The 26,816-nt window shown below is 55.2% G+C and overlaps 1 protein-coding gene across 2 annotated transcripts; it reads right to left on the bottom strand.

Annotated features, from left to right (window-relative positions):
* Positions 1–101: 101 nt before the first annotated feature.
* P2RX1 (purinergic receptor P2X 1) lies at positions 102–26,816 on the bottom strand. 2 transcript variants are annotated; one of them, XM_043998767.1, is made up of 13 exons: positions 26,613–26,816; positions 18,382–18,529; positions 17,296–17,367; positions 16,253–16,322; positions 15,631–15,727; positions 10,175–10,255; positions 9,655–9,796; positions 6,744–6,874; positions 6,390–6,480; positions 5,895–5,960; positions 2,879–2,983; positions 2,315–2,390; positions 104–1,203 (listed from the first exon to the last, which is right to left on the bottom strand). In XM_043998767.1, exons 1-12 carry the CDS (start codon positions 26,747–26,749, stop codon positions 2,325–2,327), a joined length of 1,206 nt encoding a protein of 401 aa, XP_043854702.1. In that variant the 5' UTR covers positions 26,750–26,816; the 3' UTR covers positions 104–1,203; positions 2,315–2,324. The 2 variants fall into 2 exon arrangements, with proteins under 2 accessions (XP_043854703.1, XP_043854702.1); XM_043998768.1 differs by lacking the exon at positions 2,315–2,390 and having other exon boundaries at positions 102–1,203.

Raw genomic sequence — 26,816 nt, 5'->3', positions numbered from 1 at the left:
CCCTCCATGCGTTTGCACAGGCTGTGCTCTGCCCCTGGAATGCTCTGCCTCCTCCTCTCCACCTCCTTGGGGTCCCCGGCTTCTTCTAAGGCTTGACTCACAGGAGGCTTTTTGTGGGTGAATCCTTCCTGGCCTCCTGCTCCCCTCCTCAGATCTCCGTGCAATGCGTCGCTTCTCTGTGTGTCTGCCCCATTCCCTCCAAGAACGGAAGGACGCTTCTGCAGAACAGGGCGTGTTTACTTTCTTTGTATGTTTTGGGGCTGGCCCAGTGCCATGCACAGAAGAGGCCCCAAGTTTGCCCAGGTGCTCCTGGAATGAGCCACTCCTGCCTCTGGGGGCACCCTTCCCGACTCCCAGCTCAGCCTGGCCATGCCAGGGGAGACACGCACCCAAACTAGAGGCTGTTTATTGGAACAATCCCATAGTCTGCCCCTGGGGTCTCCTTAGCCGGAGCACCGACCTGGGGCCTGCTGGAGCCCCGAGGCTGCCTCTGCTGTGCACCTCTCCCTACTCCAGGGCACACGAACCCAAGCCCCGGGGAAAGGCTGGGCAGCTCATGCCTCCTCTCCAGTCAGCGCTGCCATGGTGGGTAGAGTCCCAGAGGCTGGTGCGAGCTTTCCAGCTGCCAGCCCCCGCAGGGGGCACAGGCCAGCCAGGCTGCGGTTGTCCATGTCTGTCCATGAAAATGTCCAAGCCTCCGGGAAGGTAGGGAAGGGAGCCATCAGCCACATGGTCGGGCACAGCTCAGGTGGGGGCTGGAGTGCAGCTCAATGAAAGTTTTAGGGCAGAGCAGCCTTGGGGTGGGGCAGAAGGGATGCAGGGTTGGGCTCTGGGTGTGTCTTCATGGACACTCTAGCACATGTGGGGGCTAAGTATGCATGGGCATCTCTGAGCAGGTGTGATCATAGGGGAACACAGACAAGGGTGTGTTTGGTATGTGTGTGTGTGTGTGTGCATGGATGCGTGCGTGTGTGCGCACAGGCACACGCATTCGCAGGGATGGGCACAGGTGAGTACTCAAGAGCACAACAGGCGTGTGCCCAGCTGGCACACTCATCTCCCATGTGAAAGAAGACAAAACACAGGGTCTCTCTGAGTCCCATGGTGGAGCTGGGATGAAGTCAGCAGCAGGCAATGGGACCCAGGTGTTCTAGCACGACTGAGAAGGTTGGATCAGGGGATGGAGGGAGGAGAAGGGACATCCTGGAGAGAGAAGAGGGGATGGCTTTGGTGGGCAGAGGGTTTGGGGGCCGGGGCCCTCTGGCCAGCCCCTCCCCCCGGCTGTCCTAGGCCAAGCCTGGATGCTCCTCCTCCTTTGTTGGCAGGGGCAATGGTCTGAGGGGCATCCAGGGGCCCATGGGCCAACCATGAGTTTGGAATGGGGTTGGTGCCCCATGGGCCGAGGGCTCCCAGGGGAAGGCCTGCCCCGGGCAGAGGGTAAAGGGCAGCATCAGCCCTTGGGAGCCCTGGGTTTCATGGGGAGCCACTGGTCTACTCTGGGAAGCTAGAATCAAGGGAGGACAGATATCCCTGGCTTGGGGTCTCCCCAGCCCTGCCACCTCCCCCAGAAGACAACTCTGGCCTCATTGGGCAGCTGAGCCCTGTCCATTTCTCTGTCTCTGTCTTTGTCTTTCTCTCTCTGTCTTTCTGTCTCTGTTTCTCTGTCTCTGTCTGGCACACACACACACACACACACACACACACACACACACACACACACACACAGAGAGCAGCTCTGGCCTCCCTGGGCAGCCCAGCCCAGCCTGATCCTTTGGCCAAAGACTCATAGCTGAGGCCTCCTGTGGTGAGGACCCCAGGGCACACTGCAGAGGTCCTGCGGACACTTTGGGGCCCAGCCCAGGGTCACAAGGAAGAGGACAGACCTGGAAAATAACGAGGAGCTTGAGAAGCCGAGTGAGCTCAAAATGGAGAGAGACAGAGAAGGGAGGAAAGGAGGAAGCATGAGCCCCAAAAGATAGACCTGAAACCAGAGAGACCTGGGTTCAAATCCTGCCAACACTTCTGGTTCATTCAACCTCTGCCTGCCTCAGTTTCCTCCTCTGTAAAATGAGGGGGTTGGACTCCCTGGCTGCCAAGGTCCTTCGAGCTCAACATCTCGGGTCCTTGAGCTTGCTCCCATGGCCCTGTGCTGACTCTCTCCCTTCCCCAGGAAAGGAGGGATAAAGCTGGAGGAGTAGCTCAGAGACCCTGCAGTCAAGGACCTCGCCCCGTGACATCGAGAGTTAACCCCCAGGGAGGCACCCCAAGCTAAAGAGGAAAACGGCCCATGCCTGCCCCCCCCTGCCATGGGCACCTGCCACACTTCAGGGCGCCTTCAGAGTCTCCTGGAGGACCATGGTGGAGCTGGAGGTGTCTTCATTGTTCCTTGCCTGGAGTCCAGGCTCCCCAAAATGAGGGGGACAGGGAACCCATTAGAAGGGGTGTCCCCCCTTCCCTCCCCCAGCAGTGCCTGCACACGGGGCAGCTCTGAGGCTCAGGGCCAGGGGCGGCACCGGGGAAGGAAGGAAGGGGACAGCAGAAAGGTGCAAGGTGTGGGGGGGAGGTGGGAAAGAGGCGGGATCCTCCTTGGGGGATGGCAGGGGCACCAGGGGCGGGGGTAGCTCTGGGCATGGCTCTTTCCTCCCTTAGGGGCTCTGTCCCTCATCTCCAGCTTGTGTGTGTGTGAGTGGGAACCTATGTGTGCAGTGTGAGTGTGCGTATTTGTGAGAGTGTTTGCATGTCTGTGTGAGCATGCATGGGTGTGTGCACACGCGGGCGAGTGTGCATGGGTGTGCATGTGTGTCTACAGAAGCGACCTGGAGACCAGGGGCTGAGGGCTGGGAGCTGGAGCAGGAGCAGGGGGTGGGCAGGCACTCACAGGACCCTGGCCCGTGTCTGCCTCGGCGTACTTGAACTTCTTCTGCTGGTAGTAGTGACGTTTGGGCAAAATGTGTAGCAGCAGCAGGTCGCAGAGCACGGTGGCCTGGGAGGTGGGCATAGAAGACAGGCGTGGGCATCAGTGGGTACAACAATCCTGGGCACTGAGAGCTGGGGCAGACCAGAACCCAGAGACTCCTTGGTGGCCCCTGACTCCTTGCCTGGCTTCCCAGCTGTCTGAAGCTCTCAGCCCCCAGCTCCTCAGGGTTCCCATGGGTCCATATCCCCCCTTCTCCTAGGGGTGTGACCGGGCAAGGCTGTGCCCTGGAAGACTGCCTTGGCTGCTGTGTGGAAGGCGGTCTGGACAGGAGAGACAGCGTGAACAAGGCCGCTGACCCTTAAGTGGCGTTTCATGTCCTCATCCCCATTTCACAGATGAGGAAAGCAAGGCTGGCAGCGTCGCACAGCTGGTACGCAGCGGCTCGGCTGAGCTCAGCCAAGGCGAGGCCCGTGAAGGGAGTGCCCAAGGGGAGCTTTCAGCAGCGCGTCTCTGCTCCGCGAAGGGCTCAGCCTGCCCTCGGGGTTGGGGGGATCGGGCTCTGCTTCTCCTCGTCCTTCCCCCATGGGCCACTCCTGGTTCTGCCCCCACCCCGGCTGACTGGAGAACTCCTAGCTATGTGACTGGGGGCATGCAGGGCCTCTCCCTGGCCTCATCTGTAAAGTGGGGGCAGTGATGCTGGCAGAGGCCACCGGAGCCGCAGAAAGCCTGAGAGGAGGAAGACTGTGGTTGCTAGGCGACTGGGAGGCTCCCAGGGATCCCAGAGCCCACTAGAGGGCTTGACTCATTTTCCTGGGGCAGCGCTCCCCCTTGTGGACGTAGTGGGCGCCCGCGATGGCAGGATTCCCAGAGCCTCCTGTGGGAAGCCAGGAGCCCCTGAGCTCTCAGCCTTGGGGGCTGTGGGGGGCTGGGCGATGAGTGAGAGGCCAGGGGGGCTGCAGCCTGGACATAAGCGCACCCCTGTCTCTAAGAGCTGCCCGAGGCGTAGGCCTGTCTCCAATAAGCCCAAGGGTTAGAGCATGACCAGGGGTCACCCCCTCTCCATCCTTCTGGGCCCTCAGGTCCCCAAACTCAGCCTCACCCTTGACCCTCCCCTCTCTCCCCCCCCCCATCTTCTGCCTCCTGTCCCACACCCTCCCCTCCCCCCCCCCAGCTGCCAAAAGCTTCCATGGTTCCTTGGCTTGTCATTCGAAGCCTTTCACCATCTCTCTTCAGCCTGTCTTTGCTCCCTCTCTGCTCTCTCTCCACAGCCCAGCTCCCATGGCCAGAAAGCTCACCCTCGAGGGACAGCTAGGTGGCACAGTGGATAGAGCACTGGCTCTGGATTCAGGAGGATCTGAGTTCAAATCCAGCCTCAGACACTTGACAGTTACTAGCTGTGTGACACTGGGCAAGTCACTTAACCCTCAGTGCCCCGCAAAAAAAAAAAAAAAAAAAAGGAAAGAAAAAGAAGGCTCGCCCTCCTCAAGTCCACCTCTTGGAGTCCCTGGCTTCCTTCAGGGCTCAGTTCAGATGCTAATTCAAAACCCTTCCCCAAATCCCCCACTCCCACAGACTGGCAGCCCCCTCAGGGCAGGCACTTTGGGGATCCAGTGCCCGGCACCAAAGCAAGGTCAGCTGAGTGGTGGGCCTCTCCCGCAGTGTGGCCACAGGTCTCTGGCCTCCGTGCCCAGGACACTGGGAGCCCCTCACCCAGGCCCAGGGAAAGGCCGTCTTCTCCACTAGGGCCTGGGACACCCTAAGAGGAGCAGTCTGGGGGCCGTGAGCCTGGAGCTGGGCCCGGGCTCCTGGGTCCTCTGGGAGAAGGACCCAGGTGTCTTGGTAAAGCTCAGGGTATGGGCACAGCAGACCCTGAGGAAGCTGCCATGCCCATCTGCCCCCTGCGCTCCCCCCATCTGGCTCCTGTGCTCCCCTACCTGCTCCCCTGTGCTCCCCTCCCCCCAGTTTCCTGCCCAGATGGCCTTATCTAGCCCCCTCACCCTCCCCTAGAGCTTGAGCAGTGGCCTCTCCATGCCTAGTCGCCCTCTTCCAGGACCCTGCCAAGGTCCTGTCTACACTCCTGGGATGCCACACCCTCTGTGCTGGGCGAGATCCTCAGAGGCTTAGTCAGATCTTCCCGGGCCTCCGAAGCAAGTGCTGGGTCAGCCTCTGCTTGGAGCCCTCCAGTGACGGGGAGCTCATCCCTTCCCAAGGCAGCTGTTTTTTCTGACCTTGACACCCAGCTGCACTCTGCTCTGTCTCCCCCGTGCTGCTCCTGGGCCTGGCCCCTAGGGCCAAGCAGACCAGGGCTGACCCCTCCTCCCTACACACGGCCCCGCTGAGCATTCCTTCACGAAGAGCTCCTTCACCCAGCCCCAAGACCTCTATCCCCCTGGTCCTCAGAGCAGAGCATGACTCCTGGGGGTGGGAGGAGTCCTGGAAGCCCCCCCACCCCCATCAAGCTCCTCTCCATCCTTGGGCTGTGCTGAGTCCAAGGCCACCTCTTCCAGGAAGCCTGCCCTGACCCCCGGTTAGTGACAACCTTCTCCCTCAGGTCCCACGGAGCCCTTAGCCCAGGCCTGTCTAAGCAGCCCCTTGGTGGTGGGAGGCTCCTTCGGCTCTCAGCCCTCAGCTCCCAGCCCAGGACCCTGCCCTGCCCCAGACCCAGTATCTGGGGAGTGTTACTGACCCGAAGCAAGGGTCAGGGTTGCCCAGGAGGGAGGGGGCACTGCCCCCGAGTGAGTACCCACCCCCGCAGGCCCAGCTGGGAGCTCGGCTCAAGAGGAGGCAGAGATGGCCTCTACCCTCAGGGGGGCACTTTCTGACTGGTCCAATTCACTTAACCCAGGCACCTGTGAGTCAGGCACCACCAGCATCTGGCCCTCAGCTCTCACGAGGCTCCCTCTCCTAACCCTTCTCCTGCTTCCTGGTTAAATGGGGGCATGTGACATCCTCCCCTCTCCCCTGCCACTGCACTCACCACCCCAAAGATTCCAATGCCGGACCCAATAGTTGTCATCGTGGGGATGATATTGAATTTGCCCGCCTGTGGAGAAGAGGGTCGAAGGTGAAAAAAGACCTCTGAAGGGATCAGCTAGGTGGTACAGTGGATAGAGCGCCAGCCCTGGATTCAGGAGGACCTGAGTTCAAATCCAGCCTCAGACACTTGACACTTACTAGCTGTATGACCTTGGGCAAGTCACTTAACTCTGATTGCCTTACCAAAAAAATGGGTGGCTTAGACTGGAACCCATCAATGGGCCCTGCCAACAATGGTGCTATGACCCTCACTGCCCCAGCACTCGTGGGTCAGAAGCCCCAACGGTCCCTGGCTGGCCTTGACGCTGAGGCCCCTCCAGTCTCTTCTCCCTCCCCTTCAGGGGCAGACTGAGTGCCATAATCCCCTCACTGAGACACAGGCAGGAGGGGTGCCCCCCTCCACTGCCTCTCTGTGAGCCATCCCCAGCAGACTCACCTGGCCATCCACCAGGATGTCAAAGCGGATTCCAAACACCTTGAACAGGTGCCGGCGGTGAGTCCCGTTCTCCATGTAGTAGCGGGCATACCTGGGAGGGGGAGGAGCGCTCAGGAGGGGCCTCCAGGATGCCCGCCCACGCGGGGAGCCTCCCTCTTCTCCTTGGGTCAGCTGGTGGACGTGAAAAACACCCCCTCATTTCCCGATGCCAATTCTCTGCCTCACGGCGTCTTCACAGCCTTCACCGGACTTGAGGATCAAGCACAGTGACTCGCCCAGCTGCCCTGGCACCGCAGCATGCAGCTTCCCACTTTGCCCACGCTCATGGCCTGTGCAGCCCCTCCCGACCCGCACCTGAAGTTGAAGCCTGGTGAGACATTGTTTTCTTCATTGTACAGACCGTGGAACTCATAGACAGGCTTGCAGTGCCGCACTGCCCAGTCCAGGTCACAGTTCCAGTCGATGGTGATCCCGACCACTCCTCCCTGTCAGGAAAGCCAGAAGACTCCTGCAGGGTTCCTGGCTCCACGTTCCACACAGAGGCCAGTGGACGCGAGGTCAGGGCAGCCGCCCCATGGGAATGGGGTCACAAAATGTGGTCCGGCACACTTGCCACACTGGCTAGGACGGTCACGTGGAGCTCAGCCCCCTGCGAGAGCTCCCAAGGGCCAAGACGGCACCAGTGTTTGCAGAGAAGCGAGGGAGATGCCATGCGGACTGGCCTCAGCCGGCCGTGCCAGGGCCGGTGGGCAGAGGCGCTGCTGCCGCTGACTCTAGCCCCCAGCCTCCCGTGCGCCAACTCCTCCCACCACCTTCCTTGGAGAGGACAGGAACGACCCCCCCCCACCTACTGCATCTCCGTGTAACAAGAGGCCGGTGCCCCCCACCTGCTCCTGCCTCCTTCTGGGTATTGTCTCAGGGCCAGGCCTGTCTCTGGTTTTCTTCATTGCATCCCCACCAGGCCTCAAGCCGGGCCTGGTATAGAGTGGGCTTGGGTCGAGTGGCACAGAGAGGGTGGGTGACCTGCAGCCCTGGGCCGGGCTAACTCCTTTTCCTTCCTTCCCCCTTTTCTGTCCCTCCAGGGAGAAGCGCCCCCCAAAAAACTTCCTGTTTTTCACCCACCCTCCTTGGCAGTTAGACAAAGTAGCCGTGCATCCCAACAGGCCAAGGTTACTTGAGTTTCTTCTTGTCACTTTAGTGTCTGTTTTCTAAAACATAGACATGAATCTTAGTGTTCAGTGATACTGATTCAGCACCGTTCTCAGAGACCGAGGCAGAGAGACAAAGTCACAGAGACAGAGAGACCAGAACCAGAGGAGAGATGAGAGACAGAAACGGGGAGATGAGAAAAAGAAAGATGAGACCCAGAGGAGAGATGAGAGACAGAAACGGGGAGATGAGAACAAGAGAGACCAGAACCAGAGGAGAGATGAGAGACAGAGACAGGGAGATGAGAAAAAGAAAGATGAGACCCAGAGGAGAAATGAGAGACAGAGACAGAGAGATGAGAAAAAGAGAGACCAGACCCAGAGGAGAGATGAGAGACAGAGACAGAGAGATGAGAACAAGAGAGACCAGAACGAGAGGAAAGATGAGAGACAGAAACGGGGAGATGAGAAAAAGAAAGATGAGACCCAGAGGAGAGATGAGAGACAGAGACAGAGAGATGAGAACTAGAGAGACCAGAACCAGAGGAGAGACGAGAGACAGAGACAGAGAGATGAGAAAAAGAGAGACCAGACCCAGAGGAGAGATGAGAGACAGAGACAGGGAGATGAGAACAAGAGAGACCAGAACCAGAGGAGAGATGAGAGACAGAGACAGGGAGATGAGAAAAAGAGACCAGACCCAGAGGAGAGGCTCTTTCCTTAAAAGAGACCAGAGCACGGGGGCAGCTAGATGGCGCAATGGATAGCACACCGGCCCTGGATTCAGGAGTACCTGAGTTCAAATCCGGACTCAGACATTTCACACTTAATAGCTGTGTGACCCTGGGCAAGTCACTTAACCCCAATTGCCTCACCAAAAAAAAAAAAAAAAAAAAAAGAGAGACCAGAGCCCAAGCTGGCGGGACCGAGGAAGGAGGGAGGGGGAACCAGCTGGAGCAGCAGACAGTGGCCTCTGGATCTTGCTGTGGTTCATGCAGAGAACGCCCGGGAGTGCCGGTGCCCCCCACCTGCCCCTCCACTTTGAGCCCCCAGAGCCCTAGGCTGTGGGGCAGGAGGAGGCAGCCCCTTTGCCGGGGGTGGGGGGGTCTGGTGGCTGCTTCTGCTGCCCAGTGAAGGTTGGCTCCTCAGAGCAGGTCATGGTGGAGGGGAGGGGGGGGGGAGGGGTCCTCTGCAGGCATCCTGTTTAGTACCTGCCTGGGGGCTCCTGGCCTCCCTCTTGAGCCCCAAAGCAGCGTGCTTGGGTTAGGTGGGGAGCACCAGAGAGGCCAGCGAGGCGTCCCTTAAAGGCTGTAGGCATTTTCTAGGCATTTAAGGATTCTCCTGGCCCCTGCCATGTGCCTGGTCCTGTGCTCCTCTATCCAAGGGGATGGGACCCCGACCCTGCCCCAGGGCCCCTGGAGGCCCGAGTGGAGGCCCTTTGTCAGCAGGGGCTCCTTCTGGGCCAGAGGATGGACTGAGGAGCAGCTGAAGCCCCTTCCCACGCTCCAGCTTTGTGATTCTGGGTTCTGGACTTTGGTCCTACACCCTCATTGTCCAAACAAGGAAACCAAAGAAGGCCCCAGAAGGGAAGGGTCCTCGGACTGGATTCTGCCCTCCCTCAGTAGCAGAGGAGGGTCGGGGCTCCCCAGAGTCTTGCTTGGGGATGAGCCACCTGCACAAATAGGTCAGTGACTGGGCTCAGTGGCCTGCTCAGCATAGAATGGGGGCGGCTACCTGATCTGGAGGAGGAAGAAAGAACCAGGCGGGAGGGATGGCAGACTTCCTGAAGGAGGTGGCCTTCTCACTGAGCCTGCCCAGGGCCTGCCTCTCTCTCTGCCTCTCTCCCTCTCTCTTTCTCTCCCTGTCTCAGTCTCTGCTTCTCTCTGTCTCTTTTTCTTTATGTCTCTGTTTCTGTCTCTATCTCTCTTTGTCTCTGTCTCTATCTCTATCTCTCTGTCTCTGTGTCTATCTGTGTCTCTATCTCTATCTCTCTGTCTCTCTGAATCGATCTCTATTTCTGTCTTTGTCTCTCTCTGTCTCTGTCTGTCTCTGCCTCCATCTCTCTGTCTCTATCTGTCTCTAGCAGCCCCCAGCCCACCCACCAGACCTCTGTGTACCTTCACAGCCAAGGTGCTGAAATTCTGGCCGGAATATCTCACGATGGAGCCCAGCTCGAAGACAGGGCACAGGGGGTCCCTGTTCTTGTGGTACACACAGGTCCTTATATACCGATTGTCCACCGTTTCAACCAGGTTCCGTCTGCAGGGAGAAAAGACGCCGCACTGGCCCAGGGAGCAGAGGGAGGCTGGTCATGGCGAGGAGCCCCCAGGAGAGTGGACCCTTCCCCCGCAGGCCCCTCAGTGAGAGGGCTCGGGGGACAGCATGGGAGGGGGAGCAGGGGCTTGGACGTCCTCCTCAACCTCCTTGAAGGGGAATTTAAGGAAGGTGGGTTAGAGAGGCTGCTGCGGGCAGAGCCCTGGCCTCTGCCCCAGAATCTAAACTGAGGCTTCCCCTTCAGTTGGCCGCCCGCTCGTCCCTCCCCTGGCCCCTTCAGCCCCACCTCTGTTCGGGGGCAGCCTCCCTCCAGCCCAGAGACACCTGGCTGCAGGCCCTTGCCCAGAAAACCCATCCAGTTACCTGTTTACTCTGAACCGGGGGAAACTGATGCTGTTCTTAATGAAGAGAGTGAAGTTTTCTGCCTCCCTCAGGAGTGCTGGGCTGCAAGAGATCCACCCGGCCTTCGGCTCCCCTGCTTCTCCCTCCTCCCCCTCCCCTCCTCTCCCTCCTCCTCCTCCCCTCCTCTCCCTCTTTCCCCTCCTCCTCCTCCCCTTCTCCTCTCCCTCCTCCCCTCCTCTCCCTCTTCCCCTCCCCCTCCTCCTCCTCCCCTTCTCCTCTTTCCCCTCCCCTCCCCCTCCTCTCCATCCTCCCCTCTCCCTCCTCCTCCTCCCCCTTCTCTTCCTCCTCCTCCTCTCCCTGCTCCCCTCTTGTCCTCTTCTTCCATCTCCCCATTCTTCCTCCTCCCCCTTATTTATTCCCCTTCTCCTCCTCCTCTTCCTCTTCATCCTCTTCCTCCTCTTTCCTTTTTCATCCTTAACAAATGGTTCAGATTGCTGCTGCCCACAGAACACACACAGACTGGGGAGGCAGCTCTGGGCAGAGAAGCTAGATAGCTACTGGGGGGGCACTGTTGTAGAGGGAGGGGATGGCTGAGCAGGACCCCCTGTCCCCTAGCTCCTGCCTTCTCTACTGCCTTCAAAAGGGCCCAGGTCCCCTCTGTCCTTAAAGAGCTCTCCCTAGACCCTAATGGCCCCAAGCTATCATCCTCCAGCTCCCCTCCCCTCCTCAACCAAACTACTGATGGAGCTGTCTACACTGGCTGTCTACACTAGCTGTTTGTGGAGAGTGTTGGTTGGGTGTGAGAACCGTGGAATCTGCCATCACTGGCCAGGAAAGGAAGCAGGCAGCAGGAGAATCTCTCTGTTAGCTGCCCAGGATGCCCGGAGCTTACTGGGCCCCGGCCAGCAGCCCCCTGAAAATAAATTGGGACGGAACCCTGTGCTCTCTTCAGGCTAAAGCTTTCCTTCTGAATGTCAATGGGAGAATAGGCTTAGATCTGGAAGGGGCCTTACCTCCCCATTTTGCAGACGAGGAAACTGAGGCACAATGAGGTTAACTGACAGGATTAGGATCACACAATTTGTACTAGTCAGATTCGAACCCTGGTCCCCCACGCTGCCTCTCCAATTGTTTTGAAATGTGTCCTTTTGATCCTACCTGAGCCCCAGCAGGGGTGGGGAATGGGGGGGGCATGACAGCCCTCCACCTGTCGGCTGGGCCTTTGCCACTAAACCCTCAGCCCCCTGTGTTTCCAGCCTCTAGTCTACTGGACTCGGGCACCAGACTCCTGACCCTGTCTCCCCACTGCTGGGTTCTGTCTCTGCTTGACCCCTCTTTCCATTCCTGTTTTCTCCCTACACTGGGACCCCAGCCAGCAGCCTGCGGGTCACTCCCTTCCTCCTGCCTTGCCTCACTTTGAACAGGCCCAGGGGCAGCTAGGTGGCGCAGTGGATAGAGCTCCGGCCCTGGATTCAGGAGGACCTGAGTTCAAATCCAGCCTCAGACACAACACGTACTAGCTGTGTGACCCTGGGCAAGTCACTTAACCCCAATTGCCTCACAAAAAAATATAAATAAAATAAATAAATAAATAATATGGGCAGCTCGGTGGCACAGTGGATAGAGCACTGACCCTGAAGTCAGGAGGACCTGAGTTCAAATCCAACCTCAGACACTTAACACTTACTAGGTGTGTGACCCTGGGCAAGTCACTTAGCCCCCATTGTCTCACTAAAAAAGAAAAAAAAAGACAGAACAGACCCAGACCCATCAATAACCCAGTCCCAACTGCCCTCTCTTGCTGCCCCTTCCCCCCAGTTTGAACTCCCCATTCTCACCCCACCCTCACCCCCAGCTCTGGGGAGATGGCTGCCCTGAAGGCCCAAATTGTTAGCAATTAGACAGTGGGAAGGTACCAGAGAATGTACTGATATTCTCTAATGTGGCTGGGCTAACCAGGCCCCCTCCCTCTCCTGTCCCGAAGCCCCCACTGCCACCCAGAGGCAGCTTCACAAGGCACCTGAGTCCCCATTCTAACCCAACTCTGCTTGTTCTGGGGCACAGAGACTGGTTCATTTCATCTTAGAAAGCATTTTCCCAGCGCTGAGTTTAGCACTGTATACAAAGCAGGTGCTTTGTAAATGGAGAATGAATGGATAGATGGATGAGTGAGTGAGTGAATGAGTGAGTGAGTGAATGGAGTGAGTGAGTGAGTGAGTGAGTGAGTGAGTGAGTGAGTGAGTGAGTGAATGAGTGAGTGAGTGAATGAGTGAATGAATGAGTGAGTAAGTGAGTGAGTGAGTGAGTGAATGAATGGAGTGAGTGAGTGAATGGAGTGAACAAGTGAGTGAATGAATGAGTGAGTGAGTGAATGGAGTGAGTGAGTGAATGGAGTGAACAAGTGAATGAATGAATGAGTGAGTGAGTGAATGGAGTGAACAAGTGAGTGAATGAATGAATGAGTGAGTGAATGAATGGAGTGAGTGAGTGAATGGAGTGAACAAGTGAATGAATGAATGAGTTAGTGAATGAATGAAGTGAGTGAATGAATGAGTGAGTGAATGAATGGAGTGAGTGAGTGAATGGAGTGAACAAGTGAGTGAATGAATGGAGTGAGTGAGTGAATGGAGTAAACAAGTGAGTGAATGAATGAGTGAGTGAGTAAATGAAGTGAACAAGTGAATGAATGAATGAGTTAGTGAATGAATGAAGTGAGTGAATGAATGAGTGAGTGAATGAATGCAGTGAATGAGTGAGTGAACAAATGATGTGCCCAGCCCAAGGGTGCACCCTTCATGGTGAGGCCAGGCCTGAAGCCAGGTCTCCTAACTCCCTTGGCCAGTGCTTATTCCCTACAGCCTCACCCTCCCAGCACTCAAATTTGGGCAGCAAGGCTGATATCAGCCAGGCTTCTCACAACCTCACCAAAGGGAAGACAGGCCAGGGTGTGTCTGGGCACCCCCTTCCCTAGCCCAGGAGTCTGGGGGCTGAAGGAGCTGAGAAAGGCCAAGGGCCAAGGGCTTAGGGGAGGGGCTGAGGATCCTCTGTGACCTGGGCCACCTAGAAAACAAATCCCTTGGCCTTGGGTTCGGGCGGAGCAGGCAGAATGGCCCTCCTTTCACCGCTGCCCATCCCTAAGGACCACTCCCCCAAGCCCAGACTCATCTTCAGGGACCCCACCTCCACCCACACAAGACAGGCCGGCCTCTCGAAGCGGCCCACCCCACTTTGGGCGGCCTCCCCTACTCCCAGGAAGCTTTTCAGCCCGCCAAGCTGAAATCGGCCTCTGTGAGCCCCTCCTCACCACGGCTCGCCCCTCTTCTGTCCTACAACCTGCCATAGCCCAGCTGGCCTGACTTGGGGCTGAGGGGTAGAGCACTTAACTGCTGCCTGCCTCAGTTTCCTCAGCTGTAAAGGGGGAATGATAATGGCACTCGCATCCCAGGGTTGTTGCAAGGATCAAATGAAATCCTATTTGTAAAGGACTTAGCACAGAGCCTGGCACAGAGGAAAAGCAATCAGTGTTTCCCTCCTTCCCTCCCTCTTTCTTCTCCTTCCCTCCCTCCCTTCCTCCCCTCCTTCCTTCCTTCCTCCCTTCCTCCTTCCTTTCCTCCTTCCTTCCTTCCTTCCTTCCTTCCTTCCTTCCTTCCTTCCTTCCTTCCTTCCTTCCTTCCTTCCTTCCTTCCTTCCTTCCTTCCTTCCTTCCTTCCTCCCTTCCTTCCTTCCTCCCTCCCTCCCTCCCTTCCTCCCCTCTTTCCTTCCTCCCTCCCTTCCTCCTTCCTTTCCTCCTTCCTTCCTTCCTTCTTTCCTTCCTTCCTTCCTTCCATCCTTCCTTCCTTCCTTCCTTCCTTCCTTCCTCCCTCCCTCCCTCCCTTCCTCCCCTCCTTCCTTCCTTCCTTCTTTCCTTCCTTCCTTCCTTCCGTCCTTCCTTCCTTCCTTCCTTCCTCCCTCCCTCCCTCCCTTCCTCCCCTCCTTCCTTCCTCCCTCCCTTCCTCTTTCCTTTCCTCCTTCCTTCCTTCCTTTCCTCCTTCCTTCCTTCCTTCCTTTCCTCCTTCTTTCCTTCCTTCCTTTCCTCCTTCTTTCCTTCCTTCCTTCCTTCCTTTCCTCCCTCCTTCTTTCCTTCCTTCCTTCTTTCATTCCTTCCTCCCTCCCTTCCTCCTTCCTTTTCTCCTTCCTTCCTTCCTTCCTTCCTTTCCTCCTTCCTTCCTTCCTTCCTTCCTTTCCTCCTTCTTTCCTTCCTTCCTTTCCTCCTTCTTTCCTTCCTTCCTTCCTTCCTTTCCTCCTTCTTTCCTTCCTTCCTTCTTTCATTCCTTCCTCCCTCCCTTCCTCCTTCCTTTTCTCCTTCCTTCCTTCCTTCCTTCCTTCCTTCCTTCCTCCCTCCCTCCCTCCCTTCCTCCCCTCCTTCCTTCCTTCCTTCTTTCCTTCCTTCCTTCCTTCCGTCCTTCCTTCCTTCCTTCCTTCCTCCCTCCCTCCCTCCCTTCCTCCCCTCCTTCCTTCCTCCCTCCCTTCCTCTTTCCTTTCCTCCTTCCTTCCTTCCTTTCCTCCTTCCTTCCTTCCTTCCTTTCCTCCTTCTTTCCTTCCTTCCTTTCCTCCTTCTTTCCTTCCTTCCTTCCTTCCTTTCCTCCTTCTTTCCTTCCTTCCTTCTTTCATTCCTTCCTCCCTCCCTTCCTCCTTCCTTTTCTCCTTCCTTCCTTCCTTCCTTCCTTTCCTCCTTCCTTCCTTCCTTCCTTCCTTTCCTCCTTCTTTCCTTCCTTCCTTTCCTCCTTCTTTCCTTCCTTCCTTCCTTCCTTTCCTCCTTCTTTCCTTCCTTCCTTCTTTCATTCCTTCCTCCCTCCCTTCCTCCTTCCTTTTCTCCTTCCTTCCTTCCTTCCTTCCTTCCTTCCTTCCTTCCTTCCTTCCTTTCTTCCTTCCTTCCTTTCCTCCTTCCTTCCTTCCTTCCTTTCTTCCTTCCTTCCTTCCTTTCCTCCTTCTTTCCTTCCTTCCTTCCTTCTTTCCTTCCTTCCTCCCTCCCTTCCTCCTTCCTTTCCTCCTTCCTTCCTTCCTTCCTTCCTTCCTTCCTTCCTTCCTTCCTTCCTTCCTTCCTTCCTTCCTTCCTTCCTTCCTTCCTTCCCTCCCTCCTCCCTTTATTCCTCTGTCCCTCCCTTCCTTCCTTTTTAAAAGAGAAGTCCAAAAGGCTCCAGTGAAGCCAAAGACATGGGCCCATCATGATGGCATTTGCCGTGCTGTGACAGGCAGGGGTCACAGAAGAGCCTTCCTTGGGCCCCAGGGCTCACTTTGTGGCCCCTTCAGAAGGAAGCCGAAAATCAGTCAGAGAGGCAGAATTGGAACTCAGACCCTGTGGCTCCTCCCAATGTCCTGGTCTTCTCTGGCTCCTCCTGACACAGGTGAGGGGCCACTTTGGATGAGGATCTAAGCCCTAGAGGAAAGCAGACCTCCCGGCCCTCCCCACAAGCCCCACACTCGTCCAAGGTCTTTACTTGGGAACGTGATCGTCCACCTCCACTGGGCACCAGCCCTGGATCTCACAGGTCTTGACCGTGCTGTTGAAATCCACACACTTGCCTGTCCGGATGCCTGCAGCAAAGTGGGGGGCGGGGTGAAGGTCTTGTGCTGAATAGCCAGAGGTTATGGGGGGCCACTCCCCCTCCTCAAACTCTCCACCTCACCCAGGGCCCAGGAGGAGGTGGGGCTTCATCCCAGCCTCGGGTCACTCCGGACACTCCGGACACGCCCCCCCTCACACTCTGTGCAGGAGCTTCTCAGGCAGGCTCAGTTTGGGCTACATGGAGTCCCTTAGAGCTCTTAGAGCCTGACCTCCTGGGGATGACAAAAGGATGGAGGGAAAGGAAGAGGAAGGAGGGAGGGAGGACAAGGGAGGATCAGGAGGAGGAGAAGGGGAGGGAGCAGGAATGTTCCAGGAGGACTGGGGAGGGGGGGTGAGCTGCCCACAGTGCATGCGCTTCCCTGAGGGACCGATGTGCTCCCAGGTCCAGGCTAGCCTTCCCTGACCCCCTGGGAGAGCTTGCCAAGGCAGGATTCCTGGGAACATGAAGCCTGGGGCTGGGCCTGAGCCGCATTGCCTCGTTGGACCTCCCTTACCTTGGCCCTTTCGTTTGGGTTTCCCTGGTGGGCACTCGCTATCACTCTGACAGACGCCTCCATCTGCATTCTGGAAGCATCGAGGAGTGCCCAGATTAGGAGGGAAAGAATGCCCTCCCTCTGCTCCCCCAGGGGCCTCTGGGGGTCATTCCTGAGAACTGCCCCAGAGAGTAGGATAGTGAGCTCCCCATCCTGACAGGGATTCAAGTCAAGATCGCGTGACTGCTTGCCTGACATGGTATTGAGGGGACTCCGACCCAAACAGATGCCCACGAGGTTCTCGCTGGCTCTGAGGGTCTGTCGTCCCCAAGGGAACACCCCAGGCCACCCCAAATATATGTAGGCCAGTCACCCTGGGGCAGAGGCAGGGAAACCCCTAGCCTCAGGCAGGTTCTGGTGGGTCCCAGCTCCTGCCCCGCCCCCCTCACTGCACCTTGCTCCTCAGCCTGGCCATCTGGGCCAAAGGAAGGACTTGGCATGTGACCTTGAGCCTCACACCAGCCCTGTCAGCTAGGTGTTCTCAACCTCACCATTTTACAGACAGGAAAACAGCCTGAGGGAGGTTAGGTGATTTGCTCAAGGTCACATAGCTAGTAAGTGTCTAACACAGGATTCAAACCCAGGCCTTCTCGACTCCATGGCCAGCATTTTAACTCCTAGCGGGGATTTCCACAAGAGACTCTCCTGCTGAGCCTGAAGCCCCCAGAGAAGGGAGATGACTCGGCCAAGGTCCCATAGTCAGTGAGGGACAGAGCCTGCCCCACCCCCATCCTGTGCCCTCTCCACCTCCACTGCAAACAAGGTGGTAGGTTAATTTGTGGGCCAATGAGGTCCCAGCCCCCAGGAGTCCCAGGGATTCAGGTAAGATGGGGTGCCCCCCCAGCCCACTTAGATCCAGGCTTCTCGGACTGGAGAATTCCGATCCAAGGTGTGGGTCCCCCAGACCGAACCCCCTCTGGGGGTCAGTGTGCAGGTCGAGGCCTGGACAGCCTGGGATCCCAGAGGAGAGCCCTATAGCCCGCTTCTCCCAGGAGGGTCCTTACATCAGGACAGTATCCCTGAGCCTGCCTGGGCGTCACAATAAAGTTGGTCATCACCACGAAGGAGCTGTCCCCCTAGGAATGAGAAAATGCGATTGGGGCTTGGGGTGCTGGGGCTGTCACTCTGATACCCCCCGAGAAGAGAGTGGACTGGGAAGGGGGGATCCTGGGTCCCACGGCCAGTATTAACTCCTGGGGCTTGCAGATTTGGGGATCTGGGGCCTGAGGTGTGGAGAGGCTCTGCTGGTGGGGAGGAATGCCCTGATTTGGGGGATGGGAGCCCCTCCCTCCACCTGTTCCCCTTCCCCTTTCCCTTCCCGCTGAGCCCAGGCCTAGAAGGCCCTACTCAGCCGATGTCCCCTTCCCTTTACCCCAGTGCAAGCAGCAGGGAGCAGGCCGCCAGGCTGGTAACCCAGGGCTGGGGCTGGGGCCTGTCTACAAGGCTCCTGGGCAATCAAATCGAGCCAAAATGCCCAACCCTGGAAGAGGGGGTGCTCTGAAGGGGAGAGAGGATGGCTGGGCCGCATGGAGCCTGGAGAAAGCCAGGGAGGAAGGAGTGGGCTGCTGCGTCTCTCGGCCTTCCCTCTGGTGGCCCATCCGAAAAAAGGCCAGAGACGGCCCCGATGATGGGAGCCCCTGACATGAGAGCAAACAGGCCAGCTGGGCTTGGAAGGGGTGCTAAGGGAGAAGGGGGTTCAGGACATGGGGGGCAGGTTTCTCTGCTCCCTCCCCCCAGAGAGGGCACAAGCCACACACACTCCTCCTTCCCTCTTCCTTTGCCCAGCAAATACTAGAGTCAGGTGTGGAGCCCCATCTGGGGAGGAGAGGTTCGTACTCAGGGATGGGGGGGGGCGGTGAAGGCATCATCCAGGGTGTGGCCAGAGCTAGGACTGGGGTCCTGCTTGGGCTCAGGGCTGCCCTGGGCACTGGGACTATCCCCCTTCTTTAGGGGGTCCCTCTCCCTCCTCCCCAGTCTCAGAAGAGGCTGGAGGACACACTCATGGGAAGCACCAGGAACAAACATGGTCAATTGGGGGGTCCGGGGGTCCTCCCCATGAACCCCAGCCCCTCAAAGACTTTCTCACTCACCTGTGCTGGGAACACGTAATCCGCCACGTCCCAGACCTGTAGGCCCAGGCCAGAGATGTTGGTCACCGCCAGGCCCTTGAGTTTCACTGACACTGAGCTGATGAGACTGTCGGCTGTCTGGTAGCCCTTCTCGAAGAGAAAGACCCATCTGGGGACAGGAACGTGTCCGTGGGTGTCATGCAAGTGCCCCTTACCCTGGGCACTGTCCTTCCAGAACATGTATCCTTGATGGAGAAATGGAGTCCTGAGGGGGCAGCTGTGGAGGCATGGAGGAGGAGCAGCCAGGACTACATCCCATGTCCCTGAAGCTAGGGTCACTGCTGGGCCTGAAATCAGGAGGCCCTGAGTTCAAATTCAGCCTCAGACACTTCCTAGCTGTGTGACCCTGGGCAAGTCACTTCACCCAGTCTGCCTCAGTTGCCTCATCTGTAAAATGAGCTGGAGAAGGAAATGGCCAACCACTCCAGGATCTCTGCCAAGAAAACCCCAAATGGGGTCCCCAAGGGTCGGACATGACTGAATTGACCAAACAACAAGACCCTGGGCAAGTCACGTCACCTCTGCTTAACTCGGTTTCTTCAACTGTAAAGTGGTGATAATGGCACTTACTCCCCATGGTTATAGTGAGGACCAAGGGCCTGCACATAGTAGGAGCTTGATGCATGCTTGTTTCCTTCTCCTCTGTTAAACTTAGTTCAATTCCTACCCCAGACACTAGCCATGTGACCTCCCAGGGTTGTGGTGAGGATCCAATGAGACAAGTGCTTTGCAAACCTCGAAATGGCTATAGAAATGTTAGCTCTGATTATCTCCCCCGCCCCCAGACTCTCTTCAGATGAGCTGGTGAGACCTGGGCTCTCCTCAGGTCAACCTGGAAGGGGAGCCCCGACACGGACATCGCATGCTCCCTGAGCACGCCCCTCCTCCCACCAAGCAGCTCCCATCTCACAACGTTTACTGAGCACTTGCTGCACAGACCGGCGCTCCTCGGGCTGCAGGGTCCTTCCCATGTCACGCCTTCCATCCCTGGGCATTGCTCTCCCTCCAGACTCTGCCACCAGCTCCCACAGATTTGTTTGTGTTTTTGTTTGTTTGTTTTAGTGAGGCAATTGAGGTCAAGTGACTTGCCCAGGGTCACACAGCTAGTAAGTGCCAAGTGTCTGAGGCCAGATCCGAACTCAGGTCCTCCTGACTCCAGGGCCGGTGCTCTATCCACGGTGCCATCTAGCTGCCCCTAAGCTCCCACAGATTTAATGACCATCTCTATGCTGACAATCCTCAAATCTGCCCCTCCCCCTGCTGACCTCCATTCTTGCATCTCCAGCGCTGACTTTCAAACATCTTGAGCTCAACGTGTCCTAAACAGGACTCCTCTTTCCCTTAACACCCTCCACCTCCCCCTTCCCTATTACTGAGCAGGGCAACACCCTCCTCCCAGACCCTGGGATCCTCACCTAGGAGCCCTCCTGGACACCTCACTATCTCACCCCCAGATCCAATATGGTGCCAAGACCTGTCAATTTCATGTCGGCAGCACCTCTGGTCCATTTCATCATTTTGGGGTTTTTTTTTTTGGGGGGGGGGGTTGTTTGTTTGTTTTTGCGCTGGGCAATGAGGGTTAAGTGACTTGCCCAGGGTCATACAGCTAGTAAGTGTCAAGTATCTGAGGCCGAATTTGAACTCAGGTCCTCCTGAATCCAGGGCCAGTGCTTTATCCACAGCGCCACCTAGCTGCCCCGTCCATTTCATCTTGATGTTGCAAATACTCTGGGGTGGCCTCCACCGTACACACCCTCATCACCTTGGATTAACGCAATAGCCTTTCAGGGATCAGCTTGCCTCTCCTCTCTCCGCACTCCAGCCTCCCTCCAGCCACCAAAGTTATCATCAGTTACTTGACTCTCCTCTGTATTTCTTTATATTTAAGTCTGGGATTTTGTTGTTGTTGTTGTTTAAATCTCACCATATTATTGTTTCTGAGTGGGGATTCCTAAGGGCCTAAAACCAGCTGGATTTAAAATCAATTGAGCCTGAAGCCAATCAGATATCCAGACTGGCCTGTTGGAGTCACAGCAGGGTCAGAACCATCAGTGAGTCACTCTGCAGGGAGCTGAGGGCCAGGCAATATAGGCAAGACTGGGGCCCTCCAAGATGCCTGAGACCAAGATCTGGCCAGGGCTTCAGCAGGGAACAAAGCCAACGACTGGCTGGTGACTGTGTGAGGAGAAGGAAGAGATACGGTTGAGGAGAGCACCCGTACTGGGCCGTCCCTAAGCAAAGGCAGAAGCCAGGCAGTGCAGCAGGGGGCAGGCTAGATCCCAATCACCCCATCTAGAACTGGCCCAGGGCAGCAGCAGGGGCATCTGGTCCCCAGAGAAGATGGCACTAGGAAGAGCATGAATCCTACCATGCAATGGGGGTGGCCCTGGCACAAGGTCCCAGTCCAGGAACTCAGACTAGAGATTTGAGTCACAGAAGAAAATCCTGAACACCATGAAGAAATACTGTGGGTTAAGAGAAACCTCCAGGTAAAATCAGAAAAGCACAGTTCGGGGCAGCTGGGTGGCACAGTGGATAAAGCACCGGCCCTGGAGTCAGGAGTACCTGAGTTCAAATCCTGCCTCAGACACTTGCCACTTACTAGCTGTGTGACCCTGGGCAAGTCACTTAACGCTCATTGCCCCACACAGTTCTAGAATAATTCAAGTTGGGAATTGGGGGACAGAGAAAGAGACAGAGACAGAGAAAGGGGGGAGGGAGAGGAAGAAAGAGAGAAGGGAAAGAGAGAGGAGGGAGAAAGAAAGAGAGGAAGGAAAGAGAGAGAGGAGGGAGAGAAAGGAAAAAAGGAGGAGGTGGAGAGAGGAGGGAAAGAGAGAGGAAAAAGAGGAGGGGGGACTTAGACATAAGGACCCCAAAAAAGAATGGAAGTAATAAATCAAAAGATAAAAAAATTAAATTAGAGCTCTTGAGGAAAAAGTTGGAAGGAGAACAAATAGCTTAGAACAGAAGATGGAAAATTGACCCGAATGGTGGCCTCCCTAAAAATAGAATGAAACAAACAACTAGATGATTCAATGAGACAAGAAATATTAGAACAACGTTGAAAGACTGGAAAATGAGAAGAATGGGTATGGTATCTACTATCAAAAACAACTGATATGGAAAAGAAGCCTAGAAGAGAATTTAAGAGTTATCAGAATCCCTGAAGACCCTAACCAAACAATAAATCAGGATGCCATATTCCAAGAATTCATAAAAGAAAACTGTCCCTATCTTCTAGAACCAGAGCGCAAAGTGAAAATGAAAAGATTCTACAAGTCATCTCTTGCAAGAAGCACCAAAATGAAAACCCTCAGGAAAGTCTTAGCCAAAATCCAGAGCTTACAGAGCAAATAAAAACATCCTGCAAGGAGTCAGAAAAAAATAGAAGTATATAAAGAACCAGAATCAAAATCACACAAGACCATACTGCAACCACCATAAAGAAGAAGAAATATTGTGATATGATACCAAAAGACAAAGGGAAAAAGCTTTACGGCCAAGAATATCTCATCCTGTAAAACTGAATTATAATCCTGTGGTTGTGGGTAGTGGGGAATTACTTCTATTTATTTACCTATTTATTTATTTATTTATTTATTTATCTATCTATCTGTTTATTTGTTTGTTTGTTTGTTTATTTCGGGGCAATGAGGGTTAAGTGACTTGCCCAGGGTCACACAGTTAGTAAGTGTCAAGTGTCTGAGGCTGGATTTAAACTCAGGTCCTCCTGAATCCAGGGCCGGTGCTTTATCTACTGAGCCACCTAGCTGTCCCAGGGAATGACTTTTAATAGAATCCAGGACTTCCAGGCACCCTGGATGAAAAGAGTAGAGTTGGGCAGACTCTGAAATGTAAACAGAGGAGACAAGAGAAACCTAGAAAGGAAAATATATTTGAACAATTGGAACAAATACACTTGAATAATTGAATGATGACCAGAGGCTCACATTCTAACTAGAGAAGAAAAAGTGTCCCTTTAGAATCCCATTGTCTTCAAGGATCACAGAGAGGGTTAAAAAGAGACCTAAGGATAGTTTTGCTCCATTTTGTTTGCTTTTAAGAGAGAAATAGAAAGGGAGGGGAAAGGAATGCTGGAGAAGAAATTAGGAGAGGGGAGAATTCGTTTTCTCATAACTGAGGCACACCAGGAAGTATACAAATATGGAGAAGGCTGGGAGGAGAGGAAACATAAACTTGACTCTTTTCTGAACTGGGAAAGGAGGGTTGACTACACATAGAGAGAGTTTGGTTGTAGAGATGTATTAAATTCAACCGGGAAACAGACAAGGGCAGTAAAGGAGAAGATGGTGTTTTAAGAACGGTAGAGCTGGAGAAGCAATGCAATCAAACAAATGCTACCAGCTTTAGAGCGTGGTTCATAAAAGGGGATTAATAGGAAAGAAAAAAGCATAAGAAACAGTCATCAAGATCTGGGTTGGGTGAAGAGAGGAGAGAAAGTGATGTGGAAAAGGTCCAGTTTAATCCTATTCATGTTGACACTATTTCTTCTCTTTCCTGATTTTCTTCTTTGCAGAGAATAGGGTCTGGACAAAAAAAAAAGGAACATTATGAGAGACTATGATGGAAGTAATACTATGATTAACAATCATAACAATGAATGTCAATAGGATAAATTTACCAACAAAATAGCGGAGAGTAGCACAATGGATTGGAAAGCAGAATCCAACAAGAAACATACCTTAAACAAATATTCACATGAGGTTAAAACTTGGGGATGGAGCCAAATGTATTCTACCATAGGTGAATTTGAAAAAGCAAGGTTGGAAATCATGACCTCAGACAAGACCATGGCAAAAATGGGCATGGTTAAAAAAAAAAAAAGATAAGCAGGGAAACCACATGATACCTAAAGGCACCATATATGATGGAATATCAATACTTTCTAATGTGTATATATATACACATATATATTTGCCAAATAGCATGGCATTTAAATATTTAAAAGAATCAAATTATAGGGAGAAATAGATAGCAAAAAAACCCACCAATAAAGCTGGGTACCTTAATATCTCTTTCTGACTTAGAAAAATCTAACAAAAAAGGAAACACAAGCATGTTAAAGATCTGAGTAGAATTCTAGTAAAGTTAAATATGCTAGATCTCTAGTGATTACTGAGAGTATGAAAAGGAATTTGATGGGGTTTAAAAGCCAAACAAAGGAGTTCATATTTGCTCTTGGAGGTAATAGGGAGCCATTGACATTTATTGAGTGTGGGGGACAGGGGGAGGGTGACATGGTCAGACCTGCATTTTAGGAAAATCACTTTGATAGCTGAGTGGAGGAAGAACTGATGTAGAGAAACAAGGTCCTAATGACTAAACACCTTCATGTGTTCCCCCTCGTGGTTAAAAGCAACCCAGGCTAAACAAAATGAAGTGACACATGAGCTCACACAGCTGGTGGGTGATGAGAAGCTCCAGATGTTATCCCTGACTCTCTCCTCGCTCCACTTATTGGGCAGAGGGAACACAGCTGATGAATCAATGACCTAGGGACACAATTTTCAGTTGTGTGTTCCAGACCCCAAGATTTGGGGAAGCTCATGGGAGAGAAAGACTAGCAAGGACTGAAGGACCTGGGAAGGCTTCCTGGAGGAGGTGGGATGTGAGGTGAGATGGACCCTGGGGAGGGGGTCTGGGTATGTGGAAAGTCCAGGAGAATTCACTCTAGGGGTGTGTTTGTGAGGGTCACAGTGCAAGTGAAGATGAGAAGTTAAGAATGGGTCTGGAGATGATGCTGCCTGAGGTGAAGGACACAGCCGTGGGAAAACCTGCCCAGAGCAGGGCAGGGGGGCAATCAGATCTTTAACTCTACCCTCCCCAGAGCCTCAAGGACCAGACAAGAGAAAGGAGTAGGTAGGGTTGTAGAAGCAGCAGACCCGAGTTTCAGGCTGTGTGACCCTGGACAAATTCGCTCCCATCATTGGGTCTTGCCTTCCTCCTCTGTGCAATGAGGGGGTTGGGGAAGTGGTGGTCAGGTTGCCCCTTCCCTGTGACTTGGCTGGGGATGCAGCAGGGAAGGGGTTAAGCTGAAAGCTCTCTCGCCTTGTGGCTTATTTCTCCTCGAGGTGCCAGGAAATTGCCGTCAGCTGTGCAGAACTGTGGCTTCCTTGTTGTGCTGCTGAGATCAGAGGCAGGGGGCTGCTGCGAGAGAGGAACCAGCTCCCAGGGACAGCCTCCTTCTGAGAGGAGCCCAAGAGAGAGGCAGAGGGAGCTGGGGGACCGGCAGGAAGGGGGCAGCAGCTTCTTCTCCCTGTGGCTCCCCCGGCTGTCCTTCGCCCGTCACATCCCCTCCGGACGATTGCCTTCAGTCTAGGTTTGAGAAGCGCGGCCGCCGGGATGGAGGGCCTCCAGGCTGTGTAGTGGTGAGGCTGTGCTACGGGACGGACGGACAGACAGACGGATGCCGGCCTTGGGGGTAGGGGCACGGGATGGCTGTCCCCGAGCATTCGCCCAGTCCTAGCTTTTTGCCTCATCTCCTGCTGCTCCTGGCCCCACCCCGGTCTGGCGTGGCGCTCTGGGGGTCCCCCCCCCAAGGAGCAGGGCAGCTTCTGGCTGCCACCTTTGTGCCTGCCCCGGCAGGAACTTGGCAGGTTAAAAAGTTAAGACGGGGGCAGCTAGGTGGCGCAGTGGATCGAGCACCGGCCCTGGAGTCAGGAGGACATGAGTTCAAATTCGGCCTCAGACACTTGACACTTACTAGCTGTGCGACCTTGGGCAAGTCACTTAACCCCCATTGCCTCACCCCCCCCACAAAAAAAAGATAACAGCCAGGTCACTGCTGCAGCCGAGACAGCCAATGGCCAGCCTAGTGTCATCAGGGCAGGAGCCAGCACCTCCTTGTCAGGACCCAGGGGAGGGAAGCTACCACCTTGTTCCCTGGTCTCCCTCAAGACTCGTCTTGAACCCCCAAGTCCAACGTGTTGGGCAGTGTTTACTTCTTGTAGGGATCGGGACTGGACTGGGATTTCCATTGGTATCAGGAACTCCCGAGTGAGGACATTCTCTCTACCCATGCAGGTGCCTCCTCTCTGCCACCTAGAGTTATGTGGACCCCTGAGGGGAAGACCTGGGTGGGAGTCCTGCCTTGGGTACCTCCTGCCCATGGGACCTTGTGTCACCTCTCAGGACTCTGCAGGGCTCTAGGCTGCAGAGGGGGCCTCAGTTTCCTGTTCTCAGCCTTTATCTTGTGTGACTGTGGACGAGTCACCTAACTTCCCTGCTCACCATATGCCTTCATCTTTAAAAGCTGAATAATATCAGCCAGCTCCTGGGGGATGGGAAGGGCAAATAAAGAGATGTTTGGCACATAGTAGGCGCTTAATAAATGTTTGTCAGGTCCGTGTGTGTGTGTGTACACACATGCATGCACACAGGGACACACATTCACACCCACACCCACACATGGGGCTGTGAAGGGTCCATGAGATCATGGAAAGCCCTATTCAGACGTCAGTCTGTCGGCTTAGTGAGCTGAACTGGGCAGTCCCGTTGGGTCACCAGGGCCAGAGCTGGTGGAGGCAGCCCATCCATGGTCCATTTGTGCCCTTGTGAAGCCCTTGGCTACAAAGTGAGGCACATGAGTCAGCACCTGGGGGGGGGGGCTGGCCCAGGGCAGCTGAGCCAAACTTTGCTGGCCTCCCCTCTCCCAGGTCTCCGCATCAGGAAGCTCTAGGCTAAGCCTGAGATGCCATAGCCCCCATGCCTCCTCCCGTCCTGCTCAGGACCAGCAAAGAGCTGGCCCCAGACAAGCAAAGACCCCCATGAGTGCCCCCACTTCTGGTCCCGGCCAATGGTCCAGCAGCAGCGCTTTGATCTGAGGACTCTAAAGGCCTTGGATGGTCATGTCCGAGGAGTGAAGGAAGCCCTGGGCTCCACAGAGGGGCCCCTCCGACAAGCAGGAGGCTTGGCGTGGGAGATGAGTGCCCCCCTTCCTCAGTTTCCTAGTTTGTACCCATGAAGGAGCTGGGCCAGGCAGCCCTTCATGGCTCCTTCCCAGCTCAGCCACCCCAGGGTCTCTCAGAAAGAGGAGCTGCTGCCAGATGGAAAGAGAGGTAGGTGCTCCTTGGTCAGACCCCCAGCGGGGGGATGGAGCCCAGAAAGAGGTCACGCCCACCTTTCCTTGGAGAGCAGCTGAGCTCTGGGCGAGTGGGGCCCCTGGTCCTTACCCTATAACGTAGATGAGGACCACCAGCTGGATGAGGCGGAAGATGACCCCCACCTTCTTGTTCCGCACCAGCACCATGCGGGGGGTGTCATATTCGAAGAAGAAAGCTGACAGTTTGGTCCCGATCCGCCCCTGCATGCTGACCTGGTGGGCCCGTCCTGCTGGGGCCCAGCTTGATGGAGCCTGGGGGGACCCTTGGCCAGCC

The sequence above is a fragment of the Dromiciops gliroides genome, chromosome 3 (genome assembly GCF_019393635.1).
Source record: "Dromiciops gliroides isolate mDroGli1 chromosome 3, mDroGli1.pri, whole genome shotgun sequence".
NCBI classification, from domain to species: Eukaryota; Metazoa; Chordata; class Mammalia; order Microbiotheria; family Microbiotheriidae; genus Dromiciops; species Dromiciops gliroides.
Note: the sequence above shows the minus strand (reverse complement) of the source record. Positions and strands in the feature narration are given on the sequence as shown.